The 22,900-nt window shown below is 38.2% G+C and overlaps 1 protein-coding gene and 1 long non-coding RNA gene across 3 annotated transcripts in view; one reads left to right on the top strand and one right to left on the bottom strand.

Moving 5' to 3' along the window:
• Window positions 1-16,326, top strand: part of LOC149918455 (uncharacterized) — a 33,742-nt gene extending 17,416 nt beyond the window's left edge. For both annotated transcript variants that reach the window (XR_016465044.1, XR_016465043.1), the window contains exons 2-3: window positions 4,847-5,023; window positions 16,019-16,326. This is a non-coding gene — a long non-coding RNA (uncharacterized LOC149918455). The remainder of the gene's footprint in view (window positions 1-4,846; window positions 5,024-16,018) is intronic.
• MYO10 (myosin X) overlaps window positions 1-22,900 on the bottom strand; it is a 150,935-nt gene that overhangs the window by 5,277 nt on the left and 122,758 nt on the right. Inside the window, exons 22-36 of the mRNA XM_031589235.2 lie at window positions 21,560-21,666; window positions 20,360-20,569; window positions 20,042-20,081; window positions 18,736-19,638; window positions 17,832-17,955; window positions 16,336-16,579; window positions 14,413-14,508; window positions 10,988-11,081; window positions 10,199-10,254; window positions 7,219-7,361; window positions 6,575-6,769; window positions 5,352-5,509; window positions 3,935-4,058; window positions 1,892-2,189; window positions 56-263 (exon numbers count right to left, since the gene is read on the bottom strand). Of these exons, the coding sequence (XP_031445095.2) occupies window positions 56-263; window positions 1,892-2,189; window positions 3,935-4,058; window positions 5,352-5,509; window positions 6,575-6,769; window positions 7,219-7,361; window positions 10,199-10,254; window positions 10,988-11,081; window positions 14,413-14,508; window positions 16,336-16,579; window positions 17,832-17,955; window positions 18,736-19,638; window positions 20,042-20,081; window positions 20,360-20,569; window positions 21,560-21,666 (3,000 nt within the window). The remainder of the gene's footprint in view (window positions 1-55; window positions 264-1,891; window positions 2,190-3,934; window positions 4,059-5,351; window positions 5,510-6,574; window positions 6,770-7,218; window positions 7,362-10,198; window positions 10,255-10,987; window positions 11,082-14,412; window positions 14,509-16,335; window positions 16,580-17,831; window positions 17,956-18,735; window positions 19,639-20,041; window positions 20,082-20,359; window positions 20,570-21,559; window positions 21,667-22,900) is intronic.

Genomic DNA, 22,900 nt, shown 5'->3' with positions numbered 1-22,900 from the left:
GTCATGTGAAGAGGAACTGGTTGTGTGCCATAGCTGTTCTGTCACCTCTACTCACCTCTCCAGCTGTAGTGTGTGAGTTGATTGTAATCTTACAGGAGCCACCACCATGGCAATAAACTGTAGATGTCATTTCCTGTCTGCTGATCAGAGCTTCTATTTCATCTCGCGACGGCACAAACTCTCTGCATTTGGTTTTCTTCAGAGATTCGTAAGTAAAAAGTGCATATTTCTCCATTTCAGTACCCGGAAACTGGTCACGAACCCTGCAAGACAAAGATTGCTTTAAGCTGCCAGTCTGTGACATAGAAAACTTACTTACTTGGTTTTTTTCCTGAAAGTGACAAAATACCCCCCTATGATTCTATGACCTCTGTATTCTGTATGCTATTTAATTGACACACTCAAAGCTTCATCTCACTGTCAAGCAAAGTGTTCTGATGTGGTTTACACTATGGAAAAACATACATGGTCATTTTGTTCTACAAACCTAATGGAAAGCAAAAACTCAGTTGCTTTTGTATCAGTAACTACAGGAACATTGTAATGACTCAGATCTGACAGCAAGATAATAGTAATTATCTCGTGTTAATCAACACCCCTTCTGTCAAAGACAGTGGCTGAATGAAGACAAAACTACACTGAGCAGAAAAAAAACAAATAGAATTTTGACAGCTCAGTTCTGCAGTAGCGTCCCTCAGAATACTTGATTTCCATTCCTGACATTCTTGAGGATTCTCTCCAAATATTACTGAATATTCAGCAACAACTTCAATGAACTCATTTGTGATTATTATATATACTATAATATTATGTATTATTTATTCACAATGAACTTTAATGAAGTCCTGATTATTGAATATTTCCAATGATAAAATACAAATTAAACCTTATTAGCTGGGAGAAGCTGGTAAGTATATGAAAAATTACAGAGATTCATGATATAAACAGCATAAAAAGATTCTTGCAGGCTTACAGCAATGTTTTATGATGACTATGCAGTGATAGTGTTGAAACCTACAAGTATTGTATCAGATAGCTGGGATTTTTTTTTAATGAGAAGACTATTTTATGAGCCGAGTTAAATTAAAAAAGTGAATCAAGATTGATTCTTTTTTCAACTCTAATATTTATGTAAAGCAATTGACGTATTCCACTGATCTTACTTTGTTTGAAACGTATGTCTTGAACTCAAGGTTTTCACAGATATTTACAAAATAATTATTTTTAGCAAAGTGTTTTACACAGCCCATGTTCTAGCACAAATACAGATATGACTTGAAACTACTGAGAACAGTTTGTTGCTAATGAACTGCCTTTCCTAATGACAAACTCCTTGCATTCTTCCACTGCTTTGTAGCAGAAGGAACTCCACATTCTGGATCTTGCTGGACTCGCAAAAATGTTTTTTGTTTCTTTTTTTCTGAACATTTGTTAATGTCTTAAAGTAGATTTGCAAATGGACCTTTTACCTCAAGTACATCTTTCAGTGCTGCAGTCTTTTACGTTCATAATACATTCCTCACAAAACTAAGGTAAGAAGGATGAATTACATAGCAGGTTGATTTGGACAGTTAGAAATGAGACCTGGACATACTGCCTGTGGATCATCTAAGCAACTCTACACAATTATAGAAAGCTTCCCCCCACCTTTTGTCAACATTAATAAACAATGCATTCAGTTTAGTGGGTTTCGGTTGCTTCTTCAAATAATAATTCCATCGAGATCAACTCCAACAGTTTTCTTACAACAGTTTTTTCAGATTTATTCTTTAGTGCAGCCAGTTCACCACAAGACTGCGTGTTGTAGTCTCACTATGAGACGTCTAAGCAAAGTTATGTGTTGTGGGGAAAAAAGTGAAACTTTTTTCTTGGTCTTTAGCTGAAATCTCACCTTTTGAGATGGAACTTGAGATATTTGAGGATACTGCGACTTGGCAGAAATGTGCAACTCATGCAGGTGAGTATTTGCCAGCTATACAGGTTCCCCATGCTCCCAGGGTTAGGCACTTTATTGGTCTGCTTGATGAGCTGACAGTAGAGCTCATCTCGAAGAGGTCGTAAATCATGTCCTGTTTGGAGAATGCCTTGAATTATAGGGATGGGATCAGACATAGACTCCAGCTGTTGTAAAGAGTTAAATATCTTGATTGCTTCATCTTGCAGAGTTGTGTATCCTTTGTCCTTCAGCACTATGAACAAAAAAATGGGGAGAACAGTGTTTAGACTGAGAAATGAAAGAAAGAGCACTCAGAATCAGCATAGGAATTGTTCAGTGATACTTTACAGCCCTTATTATGCAGGATGATTTCCATTTCAAATGTATGGTGCCAACTCATTTTATGAGCTATTCTGCTACTAAGATTTATTCTGAATTGCATGAACTACCATTTTGAAATTTCTGACAATTTAGCTTAAAATATATATCTTGCTTGATCAGATTGTTGTTTCTTTATGGAGACATTTTCTTCCAGAGCAATCCACACTGCGAGAGTGCATTGCTTTGCCATTGTCACAGGAAAGTGATAAGCTAATCAGATTGTAAGTGAGATAAAGCTGAAGTGCCTTATGCAAAGTGACAAAGATAACACAACATCATTTTTGTATACTGCAGTAGAAGTTCAGTTAAATCCAAACAATACTAATAAGACAAGATCTCTGCCATGAAAATGCAACTTTCTTTTCAAGTGCTGGAAAAGGTGGCAATTGGTTCTCGTACTGCAGATTATTCAGCATGGGCTCACAACTTTCGCAACATGGTGCTTAAAAGCACCATGCAACACTCAGGTTTAAGGGGTGGAAGAGATCACTCTGACGTCTGTATCAATTAGGCCTGCTAGACATCAAAGTACAAAACTGTACAGACATATGTTACAAATATTAAGCTTCTAACCAGCCAGTATACTGTTACAGAATGTAAGTGGAACTCAACTGCAAGTCAAAGCAACAACTGAGCATCAGTCTATCTGTGGAGCTCCATTTAAGATATGGAAGACTTTGGAAAGACTTCTACCTCAAAGGAAGCTTGCCTTCTCTGTCCATGGGGAACAGGGAACTTGTGCACGGGACTAGCAGCTAGAGTGACAAGAACAGAACAGTGCCTTGCCATTGGACAGGAGGAGGAAGGGAAAGAGAAGGGAAAAGCTTCTAAGGTTTTAATTCTCCTTGTTATTTGAGCAGCAAGATATCATTTGAGTTATCAGGAAGTACCTTAGCTTTTAATCAGCTGTCAACATCCCACCCACCTCCCAGAGATGAAGCTTCTGATCTGAGTCATACCTTGTTTAATACACAATTGCAACATAAGTAAATCCACTTAAGGACATTAAATTCATAATCATCAATAGCTGTGAACAATTCATTTAAAACAGACTTCTAAGTTAGTGACTGAACAAGAGATATTTAAAGACATGGCTATATCTGTTTCAGGAATAAATAAACCACTACTTTTTCAAATCATTTCCACTCACATCTTTTGTCATGTAAGTAACACTTCCCATCACAACTGATTAACCTTACACTTGTTCTGAATTGGAAGCTGTGCACTCCCCTACAATGGGTATGAAAGAAATGATTTGAGAGGGATTCAGGGAGACTGAATGAACTGGGCTTAGTTCTGTATTTCAGTGCCAGGCTTTCAAACTGTCTTCTCAGTTGCATAGGTGAGAGTAACAAATCAACATTACATCAACAACATTACTCCTTTCTGTAACACTCCAACAACATTACAACAATTACTCCTTTCTGTTACACCCATGTAGGAGCACCACAAGCCCATGGTTCTCTGCTAGATAAACTGATGTTCTCTACCTTCTCTACCTTTTTTTTTTCTTTGGAAAATATATTTTGCCTACCTTACTGTAATACTGCCACAGATTGAAAACTCATGTCCTGCAGTTCAGTCTTTCATAAGGAAAAGCATGACTGAAAAACTTACAGTTTAGATTGATGTCCCCATATGGCAGTGGCAGTAATGGCGAGTGCAGTGGATGATGAGTGTAACGGAGAATAGGGTTTCTCTTATAGATCTGTTCAACCACGTCAGCATTCAGGCAGTTTTCCTATTGGGGTAAGAAAAGAAGGAGTTTGGGTCTAGCATTAGCAGTGATGCAATGCTTTGTGCCTTTAGGTTCCCTGTGAAAAGATTAGTTATCTGTGTAAACAGTGTTAGCTGGTAGTAACTCCAGTTGTGGCTGCTGCAGCACTCTGTAGGCTATGGATGCTCACTGCTTCCTAACCTCAGTACTTGCAAAAGCCTACTTTATCTATGCAATTAAAAACTAACCACAGCAGAGCTGCAGGAGAGAAAAATAAAGTTTCATACAGTTTCTGGGAGTGCATTTTCATTTTATAATTGTCTTACTCCATATTCCATGACATCAAGATGTCCGTTATCAATTTAATTTTAGAATTATTTATACAGTAAAACCAATCAGCTGTAATCTACAGAACTATCATACACCAGACAGTCCAGAAAAACAGCTGCTGTAAACCTGATGCACTCATTTTGACAGCTAAATACTGTACTTTCTTAGCCCAGGTCTGACAAATGGGTAACCACTGTCTTCTGTCAATCCTGAACTTCCACATATTTCTACTGCTCTGAAGAATAGCCTTCACAGACCTGAAAGTTAGACCTGATAATTCTTCTGCATGGGGGAGGCTTTCACGAAGGGAAAAGGTTAATAGTTCTCCCCCCTGCCTTTTTTTTTATTTTTTGTTTCTCTTCTGAAGACCTTCATCCCCTGTCCTGAAAGCAGAAATCTTCAGGAAGACCTCCTCTGGCCAACATGTAATGTCCCCAACATAAAGCAGTAAGCATTAACTGAATATGTTTCTCATCATGCAGATCCATGCTTAGCCCAAGCAACCACATATCAAGAAATGAAACCCAAGGAAAAAACTACAATCCCAGGAGCTGTCCAGTCCACATCCTGGTGTGCATCTCAGAGTGGACATAGCAGAAGAGGTCTGCTAACCCATGAACCCACACACCGCACTCTACTGCCTGGTACAGCAACACCTGGTAAGCTACATAAACCAGTACAGCTTCTTACTGTTTTCATGCAAAAAAAAACCCCAAAAAACAAAAAACAACCCCCCCCCCCAAACAATTCTTTTCCTGTCCAAGCTGCACTTTATACTTTGTTATTACACTGTTTAAATAGAAATTCCTTCAGCAAGTGAGTGAATAGTGCTGGTTCCACAACTTCAATTCATGTCACTGCAGGATTAAATCTCATATTTTCTGCTTTATCTTGAAAAGCAACCAAAAAAAAAAAAAAAAGAGAGAGAGAGATGATTTCAAATATTTAAAGAGCCTTTTTTCCCCACCCCCACCTGTTTGTTCTTACCTTAATATCCTGAATTAGTTGCTGAGTCGGGGTATCAATTGGTGCTTTTGTGTCAATCACATTCTGGATGGCACTAGACCAGCGGGTGGCTTCATTAAGTAATTTGGTATAGAGGCGGTAGCAATGTTTGCGTCCATATACAGTTACATTCCAGTAGCCTAGGACAGCAATAAAAATTATTAATCACAGAAGCTACATCTGCAAAAATACCACAACTTCTATTTGAAAACACGTGTAGTCCCATCGGACACTGAGTGCTGAATTCTGGATTGTGTTGGCAGCTTTTCAGAGACAAAGAACTTGAAAGGAAGTGCTGTAATACAGACGTGGTTTTTTTAAGGAGTTTCTTCTCCTTAAAAAGGCATAAGAATAAGAACACAGTCATCGCTGCGCAGCCTTCCACCTCACCCAGTAATCACAGTAAAAGTGATCACAGGACGATATAGTGGAATACTGTGACACAGCTGATGGGCCCTGCCCATCCAGTCCTGTCTGTAAATGGGTTATTTTGTATATGGGTCTTTCATTATCTACGGCACACATACTAACAGGTGTAATGCATGAGCTACTACTTCTATTAAAAAGTCATTAATTTTACACAAACAAAGTGGCAACTATGACAAGAAGAGCGTTTCAAATCCAGTTGTCTCTCTGTATCATTGTATAGGCTTTTCTTTTTTTATGAAGCAAATTCAATTAAAGAAAATCCATTTCATCTTTCGCTAGCAAAATCCTCTTTGAAGTGTTGGTGACCCCAGTGAGATTACAGAGGACTGTCAACAGTCGCTTCTCATTTGCAAACGGCCACGTCTGAGCTGAAAACCAGTTCTGAAAATGCAGTGGGGAGCTGACTCAGGTGTAGCACAGAGGTTAGCACATCCTTATACTTGCTCCACCAATGTTCCTCAGCATACAGAATAATGTATGAGGAGAGTGCTCCCCATTTGTCTTTCTCAGGTATTTGATGTGTAAGCGTAACAGTTCAAGCTAACTTAGCAACACTGCTCATCTATGATAATCTGAATGTAGGTGAAAGCAACTTTTACTGCTGTGTACATTATTACTTTGGTCTTTTGTAAAATCCCTCAGTGATCTAGGAACTTGATTTCTCAAACTGCAAGTGTAATAATCCACTGGAAATATTCTTGAACAGTGTTTGTTGCATTACAAGGTAGGTAGGACAGAAGGTAACAAAGCACATTTGAACCAGAGCATACAATTACCTGTCTCTTTGAAGATTTTTTCATCAGGTGGGACCACTGAACAGAGGCTGTTTAGGACCAGCGTACCCAATTTCAAAGCATTTTTTTCAGAACTCTTGTAGTAGTCCAAGGAATTGTGTGTCAAAACAAACCAACGCTTTTTTAATTTTAACGAAGACATCTTTGGGTTGTTTTTCACTTCTTTGTGCAGCCATCCTGTGAAAAACACAATTTGAATCAAAATCTTCTTTTTTAAAAAAAAACGAAGTCGGACCAAATTAAGTTGCTAAAAGTTAGTTGCATACTTTTAACAACAAAAACATTATGTAAATTGTTTAGCTAACATATTAAACAACTTCAATTAAAATTACCAAACAGTTTAATGATGAAAATACTGTATTATATCCATATGAAAATGTTGCAACTTTGGCATACAGATAGAATAATTCTTTTGTCAACTCACAAAACTGATTTTGTCCTCATTACAGTGATTTCTTACTTGGCTCATCAGGAGTATAACTATTAATTTGTGAGTAAAGTCCACTGTACAAAGATGAGGCTCCAGCACTACCATGCTGTGCTGGCATACTACAAAGACCATACAGGGGGAACAATCTCCTTTTTGGTTAATGGCCTTTGTTCACTTTATTCAACTTGGTTCTTACCCCTCACAATGAATTCTTGTCCTTCCACTCTCGTGTCCCCCTTTGACCTCTGAAGCAGCGTTATCCAGTGATGCATCTCTTCAGGTGTGTCAGCATTACAGTGAAGAACACGATTAGCGGTAATAATCACAAAGGAGTTGGGTCTACAAAAACAAATGGAGATCGATAAAGCCTTTACAATCAATGTACTGTTTAAGTCACTTGCTATCAGCATAAACACTACTCCTTGTTTGCATTCTGTATTCAGATAAGTACTGTCCATCTCTGTAACATTTATTTCAACGCTACTACAGCTAAAAATATCATGCATTTAAAAAGACACAATTACTTTAGATGCACACCAAAGTGCCAGGGCTCTGTGTGGTGGAAGAGTTTAAATTAAATTGCAACTTGTCATATCTCAAATCCATTGTGAGAAAAGCCCCAGTCTTTAATCAGCTTTTGATCATAATCAGAACTTTATTTCAGGGTCAGATTTATTTAGAGCGTCTGCTTCAGTGGTCCCATTAGCCAAAACCAATTGCAGTTTATAAAGCTCTGTAGTGAAACAGCATGTGAACACGGACTCTTTTATTTTTAATGCAGTGCAACCCAATTTGCAGACAGTACAATCTATTTTTAATGAGAGTTTGGCTTTTATTCAATCCTACACGGGATTTAGTGAAGCATGAAGAACTAGCCTGCGCAAACTGTGCTGATGGCTCTCTGGATTAGAGGGGCAGGTTTTTCAGCCTACAAACACTTGCTTTAACCCTTTACCACCATTTCTTTTCATCTTGTAATGCACAGAATCACAGAGGTTGAAAGAGACCTTTGGAGGTCACTTGGTCCAACTCCTCTGCTCAGGCAGGGACACCCAGAGCAGGTTGCCCAGGACCACATCCATCCACTTCCAAAGAGCCATATCAGATGTAAAAGATGGGAATAATGCAGCCTGGGCTGCCCCATGCACAAGAAACTCTTCATTTTATTGTCCTGGTGAGAAGGTAATTGGGTAGAATTTAGAACCAATTAGAATTGTTTGTGGGATTGGTTCACCCAGATATGATGGCATTCTCCAAAACCAGTGTGTGCTGTTTAAAAGCCAGATGGAGATCAATATAAACTAAATAAAATAATTAGGAGGTAAAATTAGAATACTGGTTGAAGAGAGATTACAGTAAATCAAGTAATGTGAAATGTGTGTAAATAAGTTACAACTATGCAAATACAGAAAAACAGAAAGAAGGAATATCTTTGAATATTTTAGTAGCATTTAATATTTAATATACTTTAATAAAACCAGAAAAACCATGTTGTTTGTGGGTAGCACTCAGCAGTGTGACAGAAGCGGGTAAGGAGAGATCAGAACTTACTGTTTTGGTCACAGTCACTTTGGTGCTGCAGTGCTAAATTATTCAGAAGTGGTGGATGAGGAAACACACAGAAATGTGAACTGAACAGAGTAATTTTGCTGATCACTGAGGAGGAGTCAGCTATAGACTGAGCTATGTGAAGCACACTCTAGGAAGCTGCCCAATGTGATTCCAAAAGAAAAGCAATAGCAAGAGACATGAAAAATGATAGAGTTAAGGTATAAACTAAAGCAGATCAAGCTATCAAACAAGGTTACAACCAACAGCAGCCAACCTTCCAGGCTCCCCTCTTCCCCAGTTTAGGAAAATGAGAGAAGCCCCATCTGTCTTTCTGAATATAGATTCAAAGAGCTCCTTGCTCAGCTTCTTTCCTTTTAGCTGCACCAGTGGTTTCACATTAGTCAAGATAGAAATACTTTATTGCCTACATCAGTCAAATTAATTTCCTAATTGAAAACCCTTCCATCCCGATTTACATTCTTAGAGAACTAAAAAAAAAAAAATCACAAGAAAAAAACAAAACCGTGACACATGCCTCACTAACAACATTTTGAAAGCTTTGGACATCTGTGTTCTATTATTTAGGAAGCTTGGGTTGTGATTGTATCAAAGTTACTTGTAGTATCCAGATCATGGTAAGCCAAGGAGAAACCAGTAACTTAAAGACAGCTGTTTCACACATTAGCAATGAGAGGACTGGAATGAATGTTTACAGTGCAAATAATATACCTCATAGCCAGTAATCCTGTAACCCAAGCCAGAACCTGAACTCAGATTAATTTTATCTCTCAATACAGTGTGGCTAGTTTGGGAACTAAGAATACCCTGGTTTGGTTTTTTTCAGTTTGTTTTCTAATGCTGCATTATCTTGCTTGTTATAAAAGACAATTTTATTCTAGGAAATTGTTATTCCATGTAGAATACAACATTCTTGCAAAGGAAGATAAAATGCAAAACATTAAAAAGAGTTTTCTGCGTATCTCATTGCTATTATTTAGTCTGGAGAAGAGGAGGCTCAGGGGAGACCTCATTGCACTCTACAACTTCCTGAAAGGAGGCTGCGATGAGGAGGGGTTTGGCCTTTTCTCCCAGGCAATGAACAAGACTCAAAGGAATGGCCACAAGTTGCACCAGAGCAGATTTAGATTAGACATAAGGAAAAACTTTTTCTCTCAGAGAGTGGTCAGGTACTGGAATGGCCTCCCCAGGGAAGTGCTGGAGTCGCCGTCCCTGACAGTGTTCAAGAGGCATCTGGATGAGGAGCTACAAGATATGGCTTAGTAGCTGTGGTAGTAATGGTGACAGAAGGATGGTTGGACTAGATGATTTTGTAGGTCCTTTTCAACCTTGTGGTTCTATGACTCTATGCTTCTACAAAGATTCAAAAATATGCTTTTCTTTTTCAGCTGTGCTACTTTGTGTAAGTGAAAGAAATACTTAATCCTCGGCTTTTGGACTACTTTGGTAGCAAAACTGCTGAACAGAGCAATGCCAACGTAGACAATAATGAATCATTTGAATGTATGGTTGGTTAGCAGAATATATAGACTAAAGTATAAAGCACCTGATTTTGACTAGTGAAAGGAGAAGAAGAAAGTCACTAGGCATGGTTCTGACTTACTTACCTGTCTGGATTGTCAGCGGCACAGACAGAATCAATTAGTCCTACATCGAGCGTACCCTATAAACAAATATCCAAGCAGAAAAGGAGGAAGACATTTACTATTACATTACTCACAGTACTTTACTCAGAGACATGTGAAAGAAGCAGCAGCCTTGATCAAGCAAAATGAGCTGCAGATTTGGGCATCAGTTTCTCCTAACCATTTAAGTGAGGAGAAGACTCGGAGACTCAGATTCAGTAAAAGATTATCTCCAGTTAAGCCAGAGGCAGCACAGAAACTGCTCTTCCTCTTATAAGTTCCCAAATCTGCCTGAAGTTTTGTCCTAAAAGCACCACCCAATATTAATGTCATCCTTTTGAAGAAGTTTTAGTTTCCTTTGCCCGAGAGTAGCTTACAAACTTATCACCTAAATCGTGAAGCTGTAAAGAATGACAAATGCAGGACCAAAGTAATCTCAAATCTTTTACTCTTTGTTTTTTAATTTGCTCATTAACTGCATCTTTGCAAGGCTCCAAACTCAACTGTACACTATGGCGTGGCAAATAACTGGACCAAAGGAAAAAAGAAACCAATGCTCATTTTTCATTGAGGTAAACGACAGGGATGGGGAGGAAAATCAGCCTCTCCTGTTGTACAGGCACAGGGCCTATGACATGGAGCCTCTAGCCAGTGTCCCGGCTATCACTGCATTTAAGGAAATTAGGTGGTGACTGTCAGAAGCTGCAGCCACCAGTGCCTCTTGTTTTCTGAAAATATTTGCTCTGAAAATTTCTTCAGATGTTGACTTACCACAGCATTTTGTGGGTTTGCCTGCTCATCATGCATCTCTCGGATCTCTTGCTCAGTGGATGCATGGACTTGACTCAGAACACTAAACCACTGGCTGTGGAGAGAAAGGCAGTAGTGTAAGAAGCACGTCCCTTGTGCACATGCCTTTTGTCATCATTGTTCTGCATAGAACTAGCAGGTTCTGCTGGTTTTTGAAATTGCTTAAGATTCCTTTTGTCAACATGCATACAAGCAGCAAAGCTTTATGTCAGTTCAGGTACTACTGGATACAAACAAGCCCCTCCAAATCTGCTATCCAAATTCATGTCATACCCTTTCTCCTGAAGACAAATACCTTGTATAAGATGTGGCATTTCTAGAAAACTGGCACTGAGCACACTGATACATCTAAGTGTTAAGAAAGTATTAGTAACACATTATACACATTTCATCTGGAAAAAAACCCAACCACTGCTAGCTACATACAAAGCCTTCAATGGAAAACCCAACCTTCAGATTATAAATTCTGCTGCTCTGATAGCGTGACAACTTACACAATACTTACCACAATACCTCTGCAAAGGCCAAGAGGACATCATGTCCTTACAGTCCAGAGAGGAAAAAGAACAGAAACCCCAAGGAACTACCTCTATAGTTTTGTTCCCAATGGAGGATTGGAAAATCCAGCAGCTGGAAGGACCCATGCGGTTGAACCAGAGCCAATTTGCACCAGCAGCCTTATATTTCCACAACAGGAAAACTGGGGGAGAGATTTCCAGTACTCTGGCCTCAGTGCTGAGCAGCAGTTGCAGGGGGATTTAATTCCAACCACACCTTCTGGTTCTGGGAAATCTCTACCATTCTGGCATTTGCATACGATAAAGCTCAACTGCTCCAAGCAATTCCACTGAAAGAAATTTGAGGGCAGAGCTTGACTTGTTCAGCAGGTTCCTGAATGCCATTGTTCGAGATATGAATTTGCCATTCTAATGAAAACTACCTGAGGCTGAGTTTTCAAAGGACTCAAAAGCCCAACCTTTAAAACTAAGTCCTCACTTCTGTGCAGAGGGTTCACCACCACCAGGTTGAGAAAACAAATGCAAAACTAATGGCTTTAAATGGAAAACTATCTGCCATTGTAGTCAAAGAATTATGCCTATGAAACTGAAATGTTGCCTCCTTAACTCCAGCATTCAGAAGGAACTGCTTTCCATAACGTAGACATCTGGAAACTGAACTGCCAAAATTGCTTGAGAAAATGTGGAGTCTGTCAAAAGGTAACATCACTGCCATTATCATCCCAAGTCATTTCCAACTGATTATGTTTTCATTAGGAATAACACAAGGTATAAATAAAAGGAAAGAAAAAGGAAGATTCAGAGTGCCTGACCATAGGAGAAAAGAGGAGAATGTTTTTAGTTTTGATTCATTTGTTAAGACTTGGAGATATGCACAGAAAGACTGTGCTTTACACTTACTTACTTATGTGAGACAAGGTCACATAAATGAGGAGAAAGTTGTCTGAAGAGAAAGAACTATCAGTCAAAGAAAACTAAAAACTCATCTACCTGAAGATTCCCACAAATTAAATTCAGCTTTTCCATTAGGCTCAGGAACTGCAAATGTATTTAAATGTCAGTCTTGATATAAATGACAAAAAGGCCTTCATAGCACTGTATGCACAGTTAGTAATAATTTATTATTCAATTTTAAAGAACAATTTGGAGGTTTCCTAATGTCATTGAGTAATCTTTGTCTAAGCAATGAAAAATAAATCCATCACAGCACTTGGCAAAAAGACAAAGGCAGATTTTAGTCTCCTTTTACTTTCTTCCCCCTGGGACAGCCCTTGGCTTTCAGCTGGGTAGCAGAACTCAGGAATAAGGACAAAGACAGACGAGGGTTTTGAAACAGTGGCTAACCCCTGAAACATTACTTCTCAGGTACGCCGTGATCACTATTGAAAAAGTAATTCCTTTTTGGGAAGGGTTCAGGTTTTTTTCTTTTCTCTTCCTTTCATATGAACAAAAAGCAACCTCAGATAATCATCTAGCCCATGTGCAAAATAATTTTTTTCAATAGCAGATACAGAACTAACACAGTCTGATAATTTTGTACTTCACTCTTAACACTGCCAAATGTTAACAAGTTGAGCCCATCTGGAAATCCTTGCACATCTCCCACATTAAAGTTTTCTAAGATCAATATGAAAAAAAGAAAACATGGAACACATTGCTAAAACATAATTTAATCTAGATGGTGTATTATGTGTACTATACACAAAAATAGTGTATAGTGTCTCCTCCTCCACACTTAGGAAAAAAGAGATTCATGACAACAGACACAAGTCCTCATTCTGGCAATTCCTTACTGATCCCTACAAAGTGTTTACTGGGTTATGTACACGTGTATAATAGGTAAGACTTTAGCTAATCTTTCCCTTTAAAATTTACTCACATCACACAAGAATCATAATGAGTGTTGAATTACTTTTTTAAGTGTGGTTTTAAGGATGCCGAAAAATGAATCAATGACTGCCTTGTAAGCATTGCTGAATTTTTATTCAGAGCAATATGATACATGAAGGTATTCTAATAAAAAAAAAAAAAAGACAAAAAATGAAGCAACTTTCAAGGCTTCAGAACAAAACTAGCTCAAATAATGTTGGCATAGGCATCCTATGCTCAGGCCTTCGGGCAGCAACGTAATGGGTAACAAGATTTGATTACTAAGTTAACTTTATTCAAATGTTTGATTTTATAGGCAAGCATATTATTATCTCAAAACAAATAGTGTGGGGATTACTTTATTTTATTTATTTATTAGATATACACTAGAACTGATCTGACAAGTTAAGCTTGCTCCTCAGCTAGCAGCCCTCCCCTACTATTTGATATGGTAGCAGCAAAAGTAAGATCTTTTTCTGAATTGGTAGGAAGGCCAACACTGTTGCATGCACCTCTTGTTCATGAATATGCATTAATCCTAAAATCTAATGATCCCACTGCAACTTTTATCTGAAAAATACTTAGGCTCTGCTTAGGTAGACAGATCTCACCTCTAAATGGTACTTTATTTCAGGTAACTGAGAGGAATCTTAAATATTGATTTAGTCTATGCAGCTAAATGCAGCAAGATAATGCAAAAGAAAATCATTAAAAGCCAGTTATTGCTTCTCTACATACATATTGTATTTCATTAAGTGTCTAAAAACAGGGAAAGCACACAGCCAGCTTCTAGGGAAATTTTCACTGAGTCTGACTCACTGAGAGTCTGAGTCTGCAATATTCTGCCATAAGATTTTCTTATATCAGCAGGCGTTTGGAAAAAGTGTTCAATGCAATGTGTTTAACACTGTCTGGCTATTTGGTGATAAAATGATAAGCACAAGTGAGAATGGCATGGAGGCTAAAAAGCAGAACAACAAAGTCTGATGATTTCCATACCTTGCATCCTCAGGAGACTCAGCAATCAAGTGATAGGTCCTATCAGCCATTATTAGATCAATACCATTTTCTTTGCCTGTATTATCAACAATCTCTCTGAAAAGAAGAAAATGACAAGACTATGTATTAGACACTGCCAACACATTTTAGAAATGCTATTGTGCTGAGAGACTCACAGACACTGGAAACAATAACAATCAGAATTGTTACACCTGATTAATTTGAAATATCAGACAGTATTTATACACCAAACTATAACTGCCAAGTTTTCAGCCTATATTCAAATAATCAGGCTATTATGAGTGTCCCTATACAAACTTGGCTACTCTATTGTTGTAACAGAAACTAAAGAAAAAGCATTATCAAACCAGGCAAAAATAACAGAATTCAGGTCAATTTTGGAATGCTTAAAGGAAAAACTCCTGACAATTAAAAATAAACAAAATGCTATTTTTCTGTATTGTTTTCCTTAATTTGTCTTTCTTCCTCCAGTACTTCCTTGTTGTGCATTTTAAATGAAGCAGCATCATATTAATAAAATTGGAATGGGATGGCTAATATGGAATGATGAAATATATCTCATGTGGTATCTTAGGAATATAATCATGGTATCTTAGGATATAAAAATATATATCTTAGGAATATAATACTATTAAAGTTACATAGAAAAGGTACTGTTTATTTGTCCTAACATACATAACTTTAAATACAAGTGCCCTTTCTTCCAGCTGGTTTATGTACAAATTGTTGATTCAGCTTTCAGTTCAAGTTAGGATCAACAGCTGTTATCCAACTATTTTAAAGGAACGTTCAGCAAAGAGCTTCCCCAGGGAGCAGCTGATGAAACCATGCAGTGGCAACAAAATTTGGTTTGAGCACATTAGAAAAAGGACTAAATACACATTATGGCATATGGGACAGAAACAAATTCAGTTTCAACCAAAAATGATAGCAGTAGGAAATTTACTCTCTATTCAGAGTTTCTTGAGAGCCAGTAGCGCATTGGTTTTACAAGAGCAAGTCAGGATGCCCGTTGAAACCATTTGCGTTGTCCTGCCTGAATCAGGATCAACCAAGACTTCCAAATAAAAAATTAAACTACACTTTCAATTTATTTCTGTTAAACAAACAAAATAAAATGCACAGCTGCAATTTACAAGATGCTGACTGGAATCACGTGTTACAGTCATTTCTATTTTCTCAACTAAGGAGGAAAGCTTATGTATCCTTATACGGAAACAAGACTATCAATATTAGCAAGCTCTAATTTTTAAATTAGATCCACTGAGTCATAAAACATGCTGACTGTTTAAAAGTAAAAATATTACCCCTTAAAAAACTTTTTTGATGCATGCTATATAAAGCATAGGATTTTAAGGCATAAGAAACTTCTGTTAGCAAGACAGAAATTTGTTAAGTTTGATTCAGCAATTCTAAATTTTTGAAATGCATATATGCTTCTTGAAGACTTTCGCATAGAACTACCCTATTTCAAACATGTAAAAAATCATAAATGTATACCAAACATATAGCTTTAACCCATGCTAACTTAAATATATATTCATGGCCTATTAATCCCACCCTCTCCATTTGTGTTTGCCTCCAGCTACAGACTTGGCAATGTGCCCTGAACTGCCTTGAGAATCATTACAGACTAAGTACGGCTTCTCGTCTGGGAGAAGGCACAGACAAGTTCACTACAGCAGCAGCTTTCTGAAGTACTTGGCACTGCCTTAACTGCAGCACTCCGACTTAAAAGAGAGCCAAGTAAGGACAACACTTGCTTTCAAGTTTGATCTTCATCAAACACACTCATGCTTCCGTTTGTACAATTTGAAGGCAGAGCACTCAGTGTATTCCCAGATAACTCCCAAGAAGTATTTAGTAGGATATCATGTAGTATATAAACATATATAAACCTACTTTGCCGTTCGAACATCAATAGAACCCTTTAACTTTTCTTCACTGTCATTTTCAAAGTACATCAACCTGGACTGCCTGAGAACAAACCATCGTTTCTTCCAGTTCCTTCTGGAAAGAGTAGATGATCCTCCCCCCTTTTTGTGAAGCCAACCCTGCTTAAGTGCTTCCTGCTTGGAGCGAAACCACAGGAAGGTCTCATCTTTCAGGACACACCAGCGTCGTTTCCATGTGTTTATTAAGCCACCTGGCAAAAAGGGATAGATGTGGTTCATACATAGTTAAGACAAACAATTACATTATAAAACAGAAGCTGTGACCAAACCAACACTAGGAGATGCTGACCAACAGCCCTGCAGTTGAAATGAGTCTCTGCTGCAAGACACGAAATGAAAGATCTAATTTTTATATATCCTTAAAGCTACCATATAGTTGGTAATCTAAAGAATCTTAAATTACAAATCATAATAATATATATACTACAAAAATAATGTAACATGTATACAAATATACAGTATATGTTGATACATACGTATACAATAAAGATATATAATAACTTACAATAAAGTTTTCTTCAATATTTATGATTATTAGGAGGTAAATGTTCAACTCAAAGCCAGAATACTTGGAAAAACATACAAGAAACACACTGTAGGAGGGACATATGCCAGTGTGAGCTCGGTCATACCGAAGTGTAGAAATGCTGTGTGTAAACTTTCTGTGATTTTGTTTAATTACACAATACAACTTGCATTGTTGTTACCTCAGTTACAAAAAAACTCAACCAAACCAGTATATTCTTGTCATTCCTTATTGTTAACTATGTCAGAGGGTAAGAACCATGCTAACAATGACAGCATATGTTACTTTTCACATCAACGTACCTGTGCACCTGTTCATCCCTGCTCCTACTCCAACAATTAAAGTTATGCTAGTGATGAGAACAATACGAAATTTCACTTGGATTATAATTCTGTGCGTGATCACTAGAAGTTATGTCCAAGAATCTTAACCAGAGAACTCCTGAGTATATTCTTTTAGAGTCTCTTATGTCCCTTTGCTATGCATACACTTTCTTTTATTCTTTTAGAACCCAAATGAAAGTTGACTGAAATCATTAAAACTGGTTTACAGCAGAGAACACTGTCCATGGTACAAAATTTTGATAGCAGGTATAAGCTTTCTTCAAAATTTGTTACAATTTGACTTTGCAAGCTATTTTGCTATGTTTGTATTGGATATTCCATTGTTTACAAGCTGGCAAAGATATAAAATGAAACAGAGGCAGCCAAAAAATTTCAATGTTTCTTTGCAGAGAGGAAAAACATTGCCAGATGTAAGGTACTGCAAGGAACTTCATTCGAGAGCAGATCCTTCCAGACTTTTCCATCAGCCTTTCAAAATTTTGAAAATAGCTTAAGTCTACAGGAATTAGTGTACAAGGTTTATTAAATATTTCTGATTAGTTTTTGTTTAACAAATTCTTGTTCACCCAATACCTTTCATGTACAGAAAGCTGTGAAAGTAGGGCAGGCTAACACAGCTATAGACAGAATCCCTCCGGTAGGAAAGTTCATCATCTGTATCAAACCTGGAGTCAAAATCTTCTTCGCTGTCTTCAAACTATGAAAGAAAGGAACAAAGGTAAAATGATTTCTCAGGGAAGAGTTTAGAGAAAACAGGTTTAGAAGTCTTCAGCTAAAACATTTTATGATGTACTGAATGAACACATTTTCTTTGGCTTTTATTACCTCAGCTGTAGTAGATATTTTAGTGCTAATATCTTCTTTCTAAAGAAGTCGGTGTTGCTGAAATATGTTTTCACTTTCCCAGACACACAGTTTCACTGAAGCATTTTGTGAGTGGCGGAAGAAATCATATTCTTCCAAAAATATTCATGAGAGTAAACTGTGAATTCAGTAGACAGTACTGAAAAAAGAGGTCTTCAATTAACTGCTTCAGTAATTCTACTATTTGCCATCATCTGAAATTTACTCTTAAAGTAATCTCAAATGCATCTGACATCTTGGGGATTTCTGCAAGCAGTTTATTCAACACCGTTCAGACTCGCATGCAGAACTGAATCTACATTTTCCAAAATCAGTTCCCCACAGTGCTACCCAATACTCCCACTCCAATGGACACTCAGATTTTGCTTATAAATTGCATCCATGGTCATGCACTGAGATCTTCATAAAATAATATGCAGTTCTGCATTAAACTACACAGAACCATACCTTGCACAACTCTAGAATTGCAATCAACTATGCCCATATGCAGTGTAGATAAGTTGAATTATATAATACAAGCATTTCTAAGAACAGCTACAGTGACTGCATGTACAATGGAAAAAAATCAGAAAGCATAAAGCAATTATTAGCTAATACAAGGAATGATACTTACAGAAGACTGAGCTCCTTCAGAACTAAACCTGTATGCTCCAGAGCTATTGTATGTCCCCACTGAGCACCGATAGTCTGGTGACCACTGGCTACTATGTGAATTAGAAAAGGTCACACTGCTACCAGAAGTAATAGCACCATCTTCGTAATCATCTTGGTCGTAATCATAATCTCCATCTGGAGAAATAAGTTCCACAGAGTCCGGTGGTCTACACGATACATTTTCTGGCATGCAGTATGTAGATTCACCACTTGAAGAGTTGTGGAGACTGACTGTATCATGGGTAGGAGGTATAAGCATGGTGTTGCTAGCAGCAGAAATGGTTGGCACCACAGTATCATTCATATACGGATCCTCTTCTGAGGAATCATCGCTTGTTCTGATGCCACTGGTCCTCTGATCAGAATGGCCGTGCTCACTTGGATTGGGTGAATCCTTAAATGCATCATCATCAGCTTCAAAGCCCTCATCTACCTCCTCCTCAGGATATGGCTGGCTGAAGTTAAAATTGGGCTTTTCACTGCAGGCATTTCCAGTTTGTTCAGTGAGCTCAGCAGGATATCCACTGCCCACAGAGAGCGACCTCTCAATGTTTCGGACACATTCATCGATCTCAGCAAAGTTCAGAGATTCCAGGAACTCCTGGGCTGCTCGACAAGCTTCATCCTCGAGCCGCCTGAGTTCCTCATCTCGGAGTTGCTGCAGCCTCTGTAACGAAGCCTCAGTCAAAGACAGCTCCTGCTGCTTCTTCACACGCTGCAGGTCTTCAATTTCTTTTTCCAAACGCAAGATTTCTTCTACCTGCCTGCTTTCTTTCTGCCTCTCCACCTCTTGCTTCAGCTCCACTTCCTTCTGGGCTTTCTGAATGGCAGCCAGTTCCTGTTTCTTTCTCTCCTCTTCAGCCTGCATTCAAAACAGAAGAAAATATAATACTGTCTCCTCAGTGCAAGACTATTTTGTAGTTTCTAAGCACTATACTCTGATCATGCTATTGATTTAAAAGAACCCTTGTCCTTACATCAGGAAGAAAATGAAAGAAAAAGAAAAATAAAAGAGTGATTGCATTTACTCAGAAATACTTGAAAGCTCAAGAACATGCAGAAAGTTCTGTCTTTGCCAGAAATTAAATGAAGCATGAGGTGAAAGAAATTCCCATGCAAACAACTGTATCAAGTTTCCTTTGGTTTTATCTGCTAACAAAAAGTTCTGTTTAAACGCCACAAATGTCTTTTTTTTTTTTTTTTAATGGTTGGGTTGAGATACTCAAATAAAAAGGATGACTGCAAGTATTAAGAATATCATTTACCTGCTGAGCAAGACGCTCTGCTTCTTGCCTTTGTCTTTCCCTAAAAGTGAGGGAAGAAAACAGTTAGCAAATCAATCTCAACATATGATAATCAAATGCCTGTGCTAGGGCAATAGCTCAGTTTTCAATCATCTGCCACAAGGAAAGACAGCCAAAAATAAGGACACAAAGGATATGTCTGTGAATATGTAAATACTTTTTCTTTTTTTAATCAAAAGAAGCACAGAATTCTAAAATCAATTGGCTTTACCTGCAAGAAAGTCTATTCAGAGCAAAACCTAATATGGAATGGAGTGTGATGCAAGGGAGCTACTGCACCTTTCTTCTTCCTCTTTTCTTCTTTCTTCTTCTTGTCTCCGCTTCTCCTCTAGTCTTTCCCTGAAAACACGCCGAGCAATCTGGCCTCGCCGCTGCTTCTGAAGAACAATGGCTGCCTTTTTCAGGCAAAGGAACCTTCTCCTACTAGAGAATGCTCTGTAGTTCTTCTGTATCACAACCACATAGTATAGAATCTTTCTATACTTCTTTCTGGAAAAAAAAAAAAAGTCAAAAACATCACAATATAAAGTAAATTTATAAGGAAACAAAGGATTAATGAGCAGTCATGAGAAGTCCCACCATAGTGACCTGCAATAGTGAGGCACGGAAGCAGTTTATTTTTCTATCTCTGTGGTGGTTTCTCCATTCTAATTCACATTCTCTTCCCCAGGAAAGAGAAGAGATTCCCTCATTTCCATGACAGAGCAATCTGCATTTTCATTAAGGAAATGCACACTACCTGTCTTACATGTTCTTGTGCCCTTGACAAGAAAATGCTACCAAGTACAGCTTGTACATGCGTGTATGCATGCAGAGAAGATGCTCATAGGTATCTATCCAACATCTCTGAAAAGAGAGATTGTGCACAGGTAGCTCTGTCATTAAAAATGAATATAGTTTTTGAGTAACATATTAGTCAGAATATAAGGAGAAGACTACATTATGCAAACAAGTTTCCTCAAACTGTCCTCAGCTGATTTGTAGAAAAAGCAGAGAAATAAACAGATGGGACGAGAAACTCCACCTAATACATAATGCAGGAAGCAGAGTAAACAAATGAAACATTAATCACTTACCTAATGTTTAGTTCTTAAAGAACCAAACTGACTAGTTATGTTTGCCCTCTATCATGAAAAAGCAAAGATAAATATGCATAATTTGGGGGCAGCCCCATTAGGTATCATCCTGCTAGATCTTCTACCACTTATTTCATACCAAGATACCATTACAAGGATGGCTAACCTCCAGTCTTCCATACTGTCCTATTCATTACATCAAAATAACTCTAACTCCATTTTTTTTTTTTTTTAATTCATGAGTCTGCTAAGGATATCGGGTGTTATTTTCAAAAGCCACTTACAGGATTCGAATGCCTGGTTCCTATGAAAAGTGAAAAATTGTATCCAAGGAATTTTACTACCTGACACCCACCCATTTGTACAAAAGCTTAATTACTGACGTTCCCATCCAGTCACTTACCGGGCTGCGTAACCTAAGATGTGTGCTCGGATAATCATTGCTGCCTTGGTGACTTCCACCTCTCGCTGTTTCTCTAACTTGTGTTCCAAGGACTCCCGGAGAAAAACCTATATAAGAAAAATTCTGGCTTAACTTGTGGATAGTGACATAGATAAAGGATAGCCATGCTCACAGAGCCATTCTGAGCAGTAAGTCTGAACTTTGAATTCAGAGTCAGGCACAGCATTTCCTTAACAGAAAACATATTTATTTTGAAGGAAAATACCTGATGATCTTCTGACTTTGGATTTCAGTTGGAAAAGATTGAGTACACTAAATATAATTAATAGATTCATTACCAGGCTTCGCCATCAAAGAGTAACATGGGTCAAAAAGCTGTAGGACTTAGCATGAACTTCCTGATTTCATAGAATCACAGCATGGCAGGGGCTGGAGGGGACCTCCTGGATCCATGCAGTCCAAGCCCTGCTCCAGCAGGGACACCCAGAGCAGGGTATTTGGGGAACAGAAAGACTACCCTGGGAATTCAGCTGTTTTACATTATGAATAGAGCTTCTTTAGCCTCCTTGTTCCTTCAAATGTCACTGCAGAAGTGCACTGAAATGAGAGTATCAGGCCGCCTGCTCTTGTACTTACAGGTGCAAAACTGCTGTGCTGGGCCTGGTATCCCTCACAGCCAACCAGCATCCTGCAGACATCCTTCTGAGCTCACACGGTGATGGACACATTCATCAACTATTTTTGTTTTGGCTTTTGTTTGTTTGGTTAGTCTGAGCAATTTAGGGGTACAAACGCCCATTCACAAAACTGATGAAAGGCACAGTTCTGAGTTTTAAATGTAGAAAGGGACTTGATTTTGCAACTAATTATCAAATGCTAATGAACACATACAGTCCTGCAGAGAGTCCCGAAGTTCCACTACCTGAGTTGCACTGGGCAGCTCTTTAAATACATAGTTTTTATTCATGTATAAAATAGGCTGTGAAGGAAAAAGCCTTTTCTTTCTCTCAGTGGGCAATCTTCCTTTGCTCTGCACACACTGGCTTTAAAAACGTCCCAAAATTCTGATTCAGAAAAGCATTCAGCTACTTCCTGAACCAAAATAGATGTTAAGCACATACTATGCACAGGCTAACACATTTTCCTGAGCAGGTGCAATGCAGCTTGTGATGTGAAAACAAGAAAATTTCACACTCAAGCTGAATCACAGCAATGTTGTTACTACTCCTCTTAAATCACAAAGTGCCCCATAGTATGCTCAGTCTGAAACCAATGCTCCCTTGTTCTCTTCAACAATAAGCTATTTATAAAGACTCTTAAAAATGCACACACAGCTCTGGG

Source organism: Phasianus colchicus, chromosome 3 (genome assembly GCF_987193195.1).
Source record: "Phasianus colchicus chromosome 3, bPhaCol1.hap1.1, whole genome shotgun sequence".
NCBI classification, from domain to species: domain Eukaryota; kingdom Metazoa; phylum Chordata; class Aves; order Galliformes; family Phasianidae; genus Phasianus; species Phasianus colchicus.
This window is presented reverse-complemented; position numbering and strand designations above follow the sequence as displayed.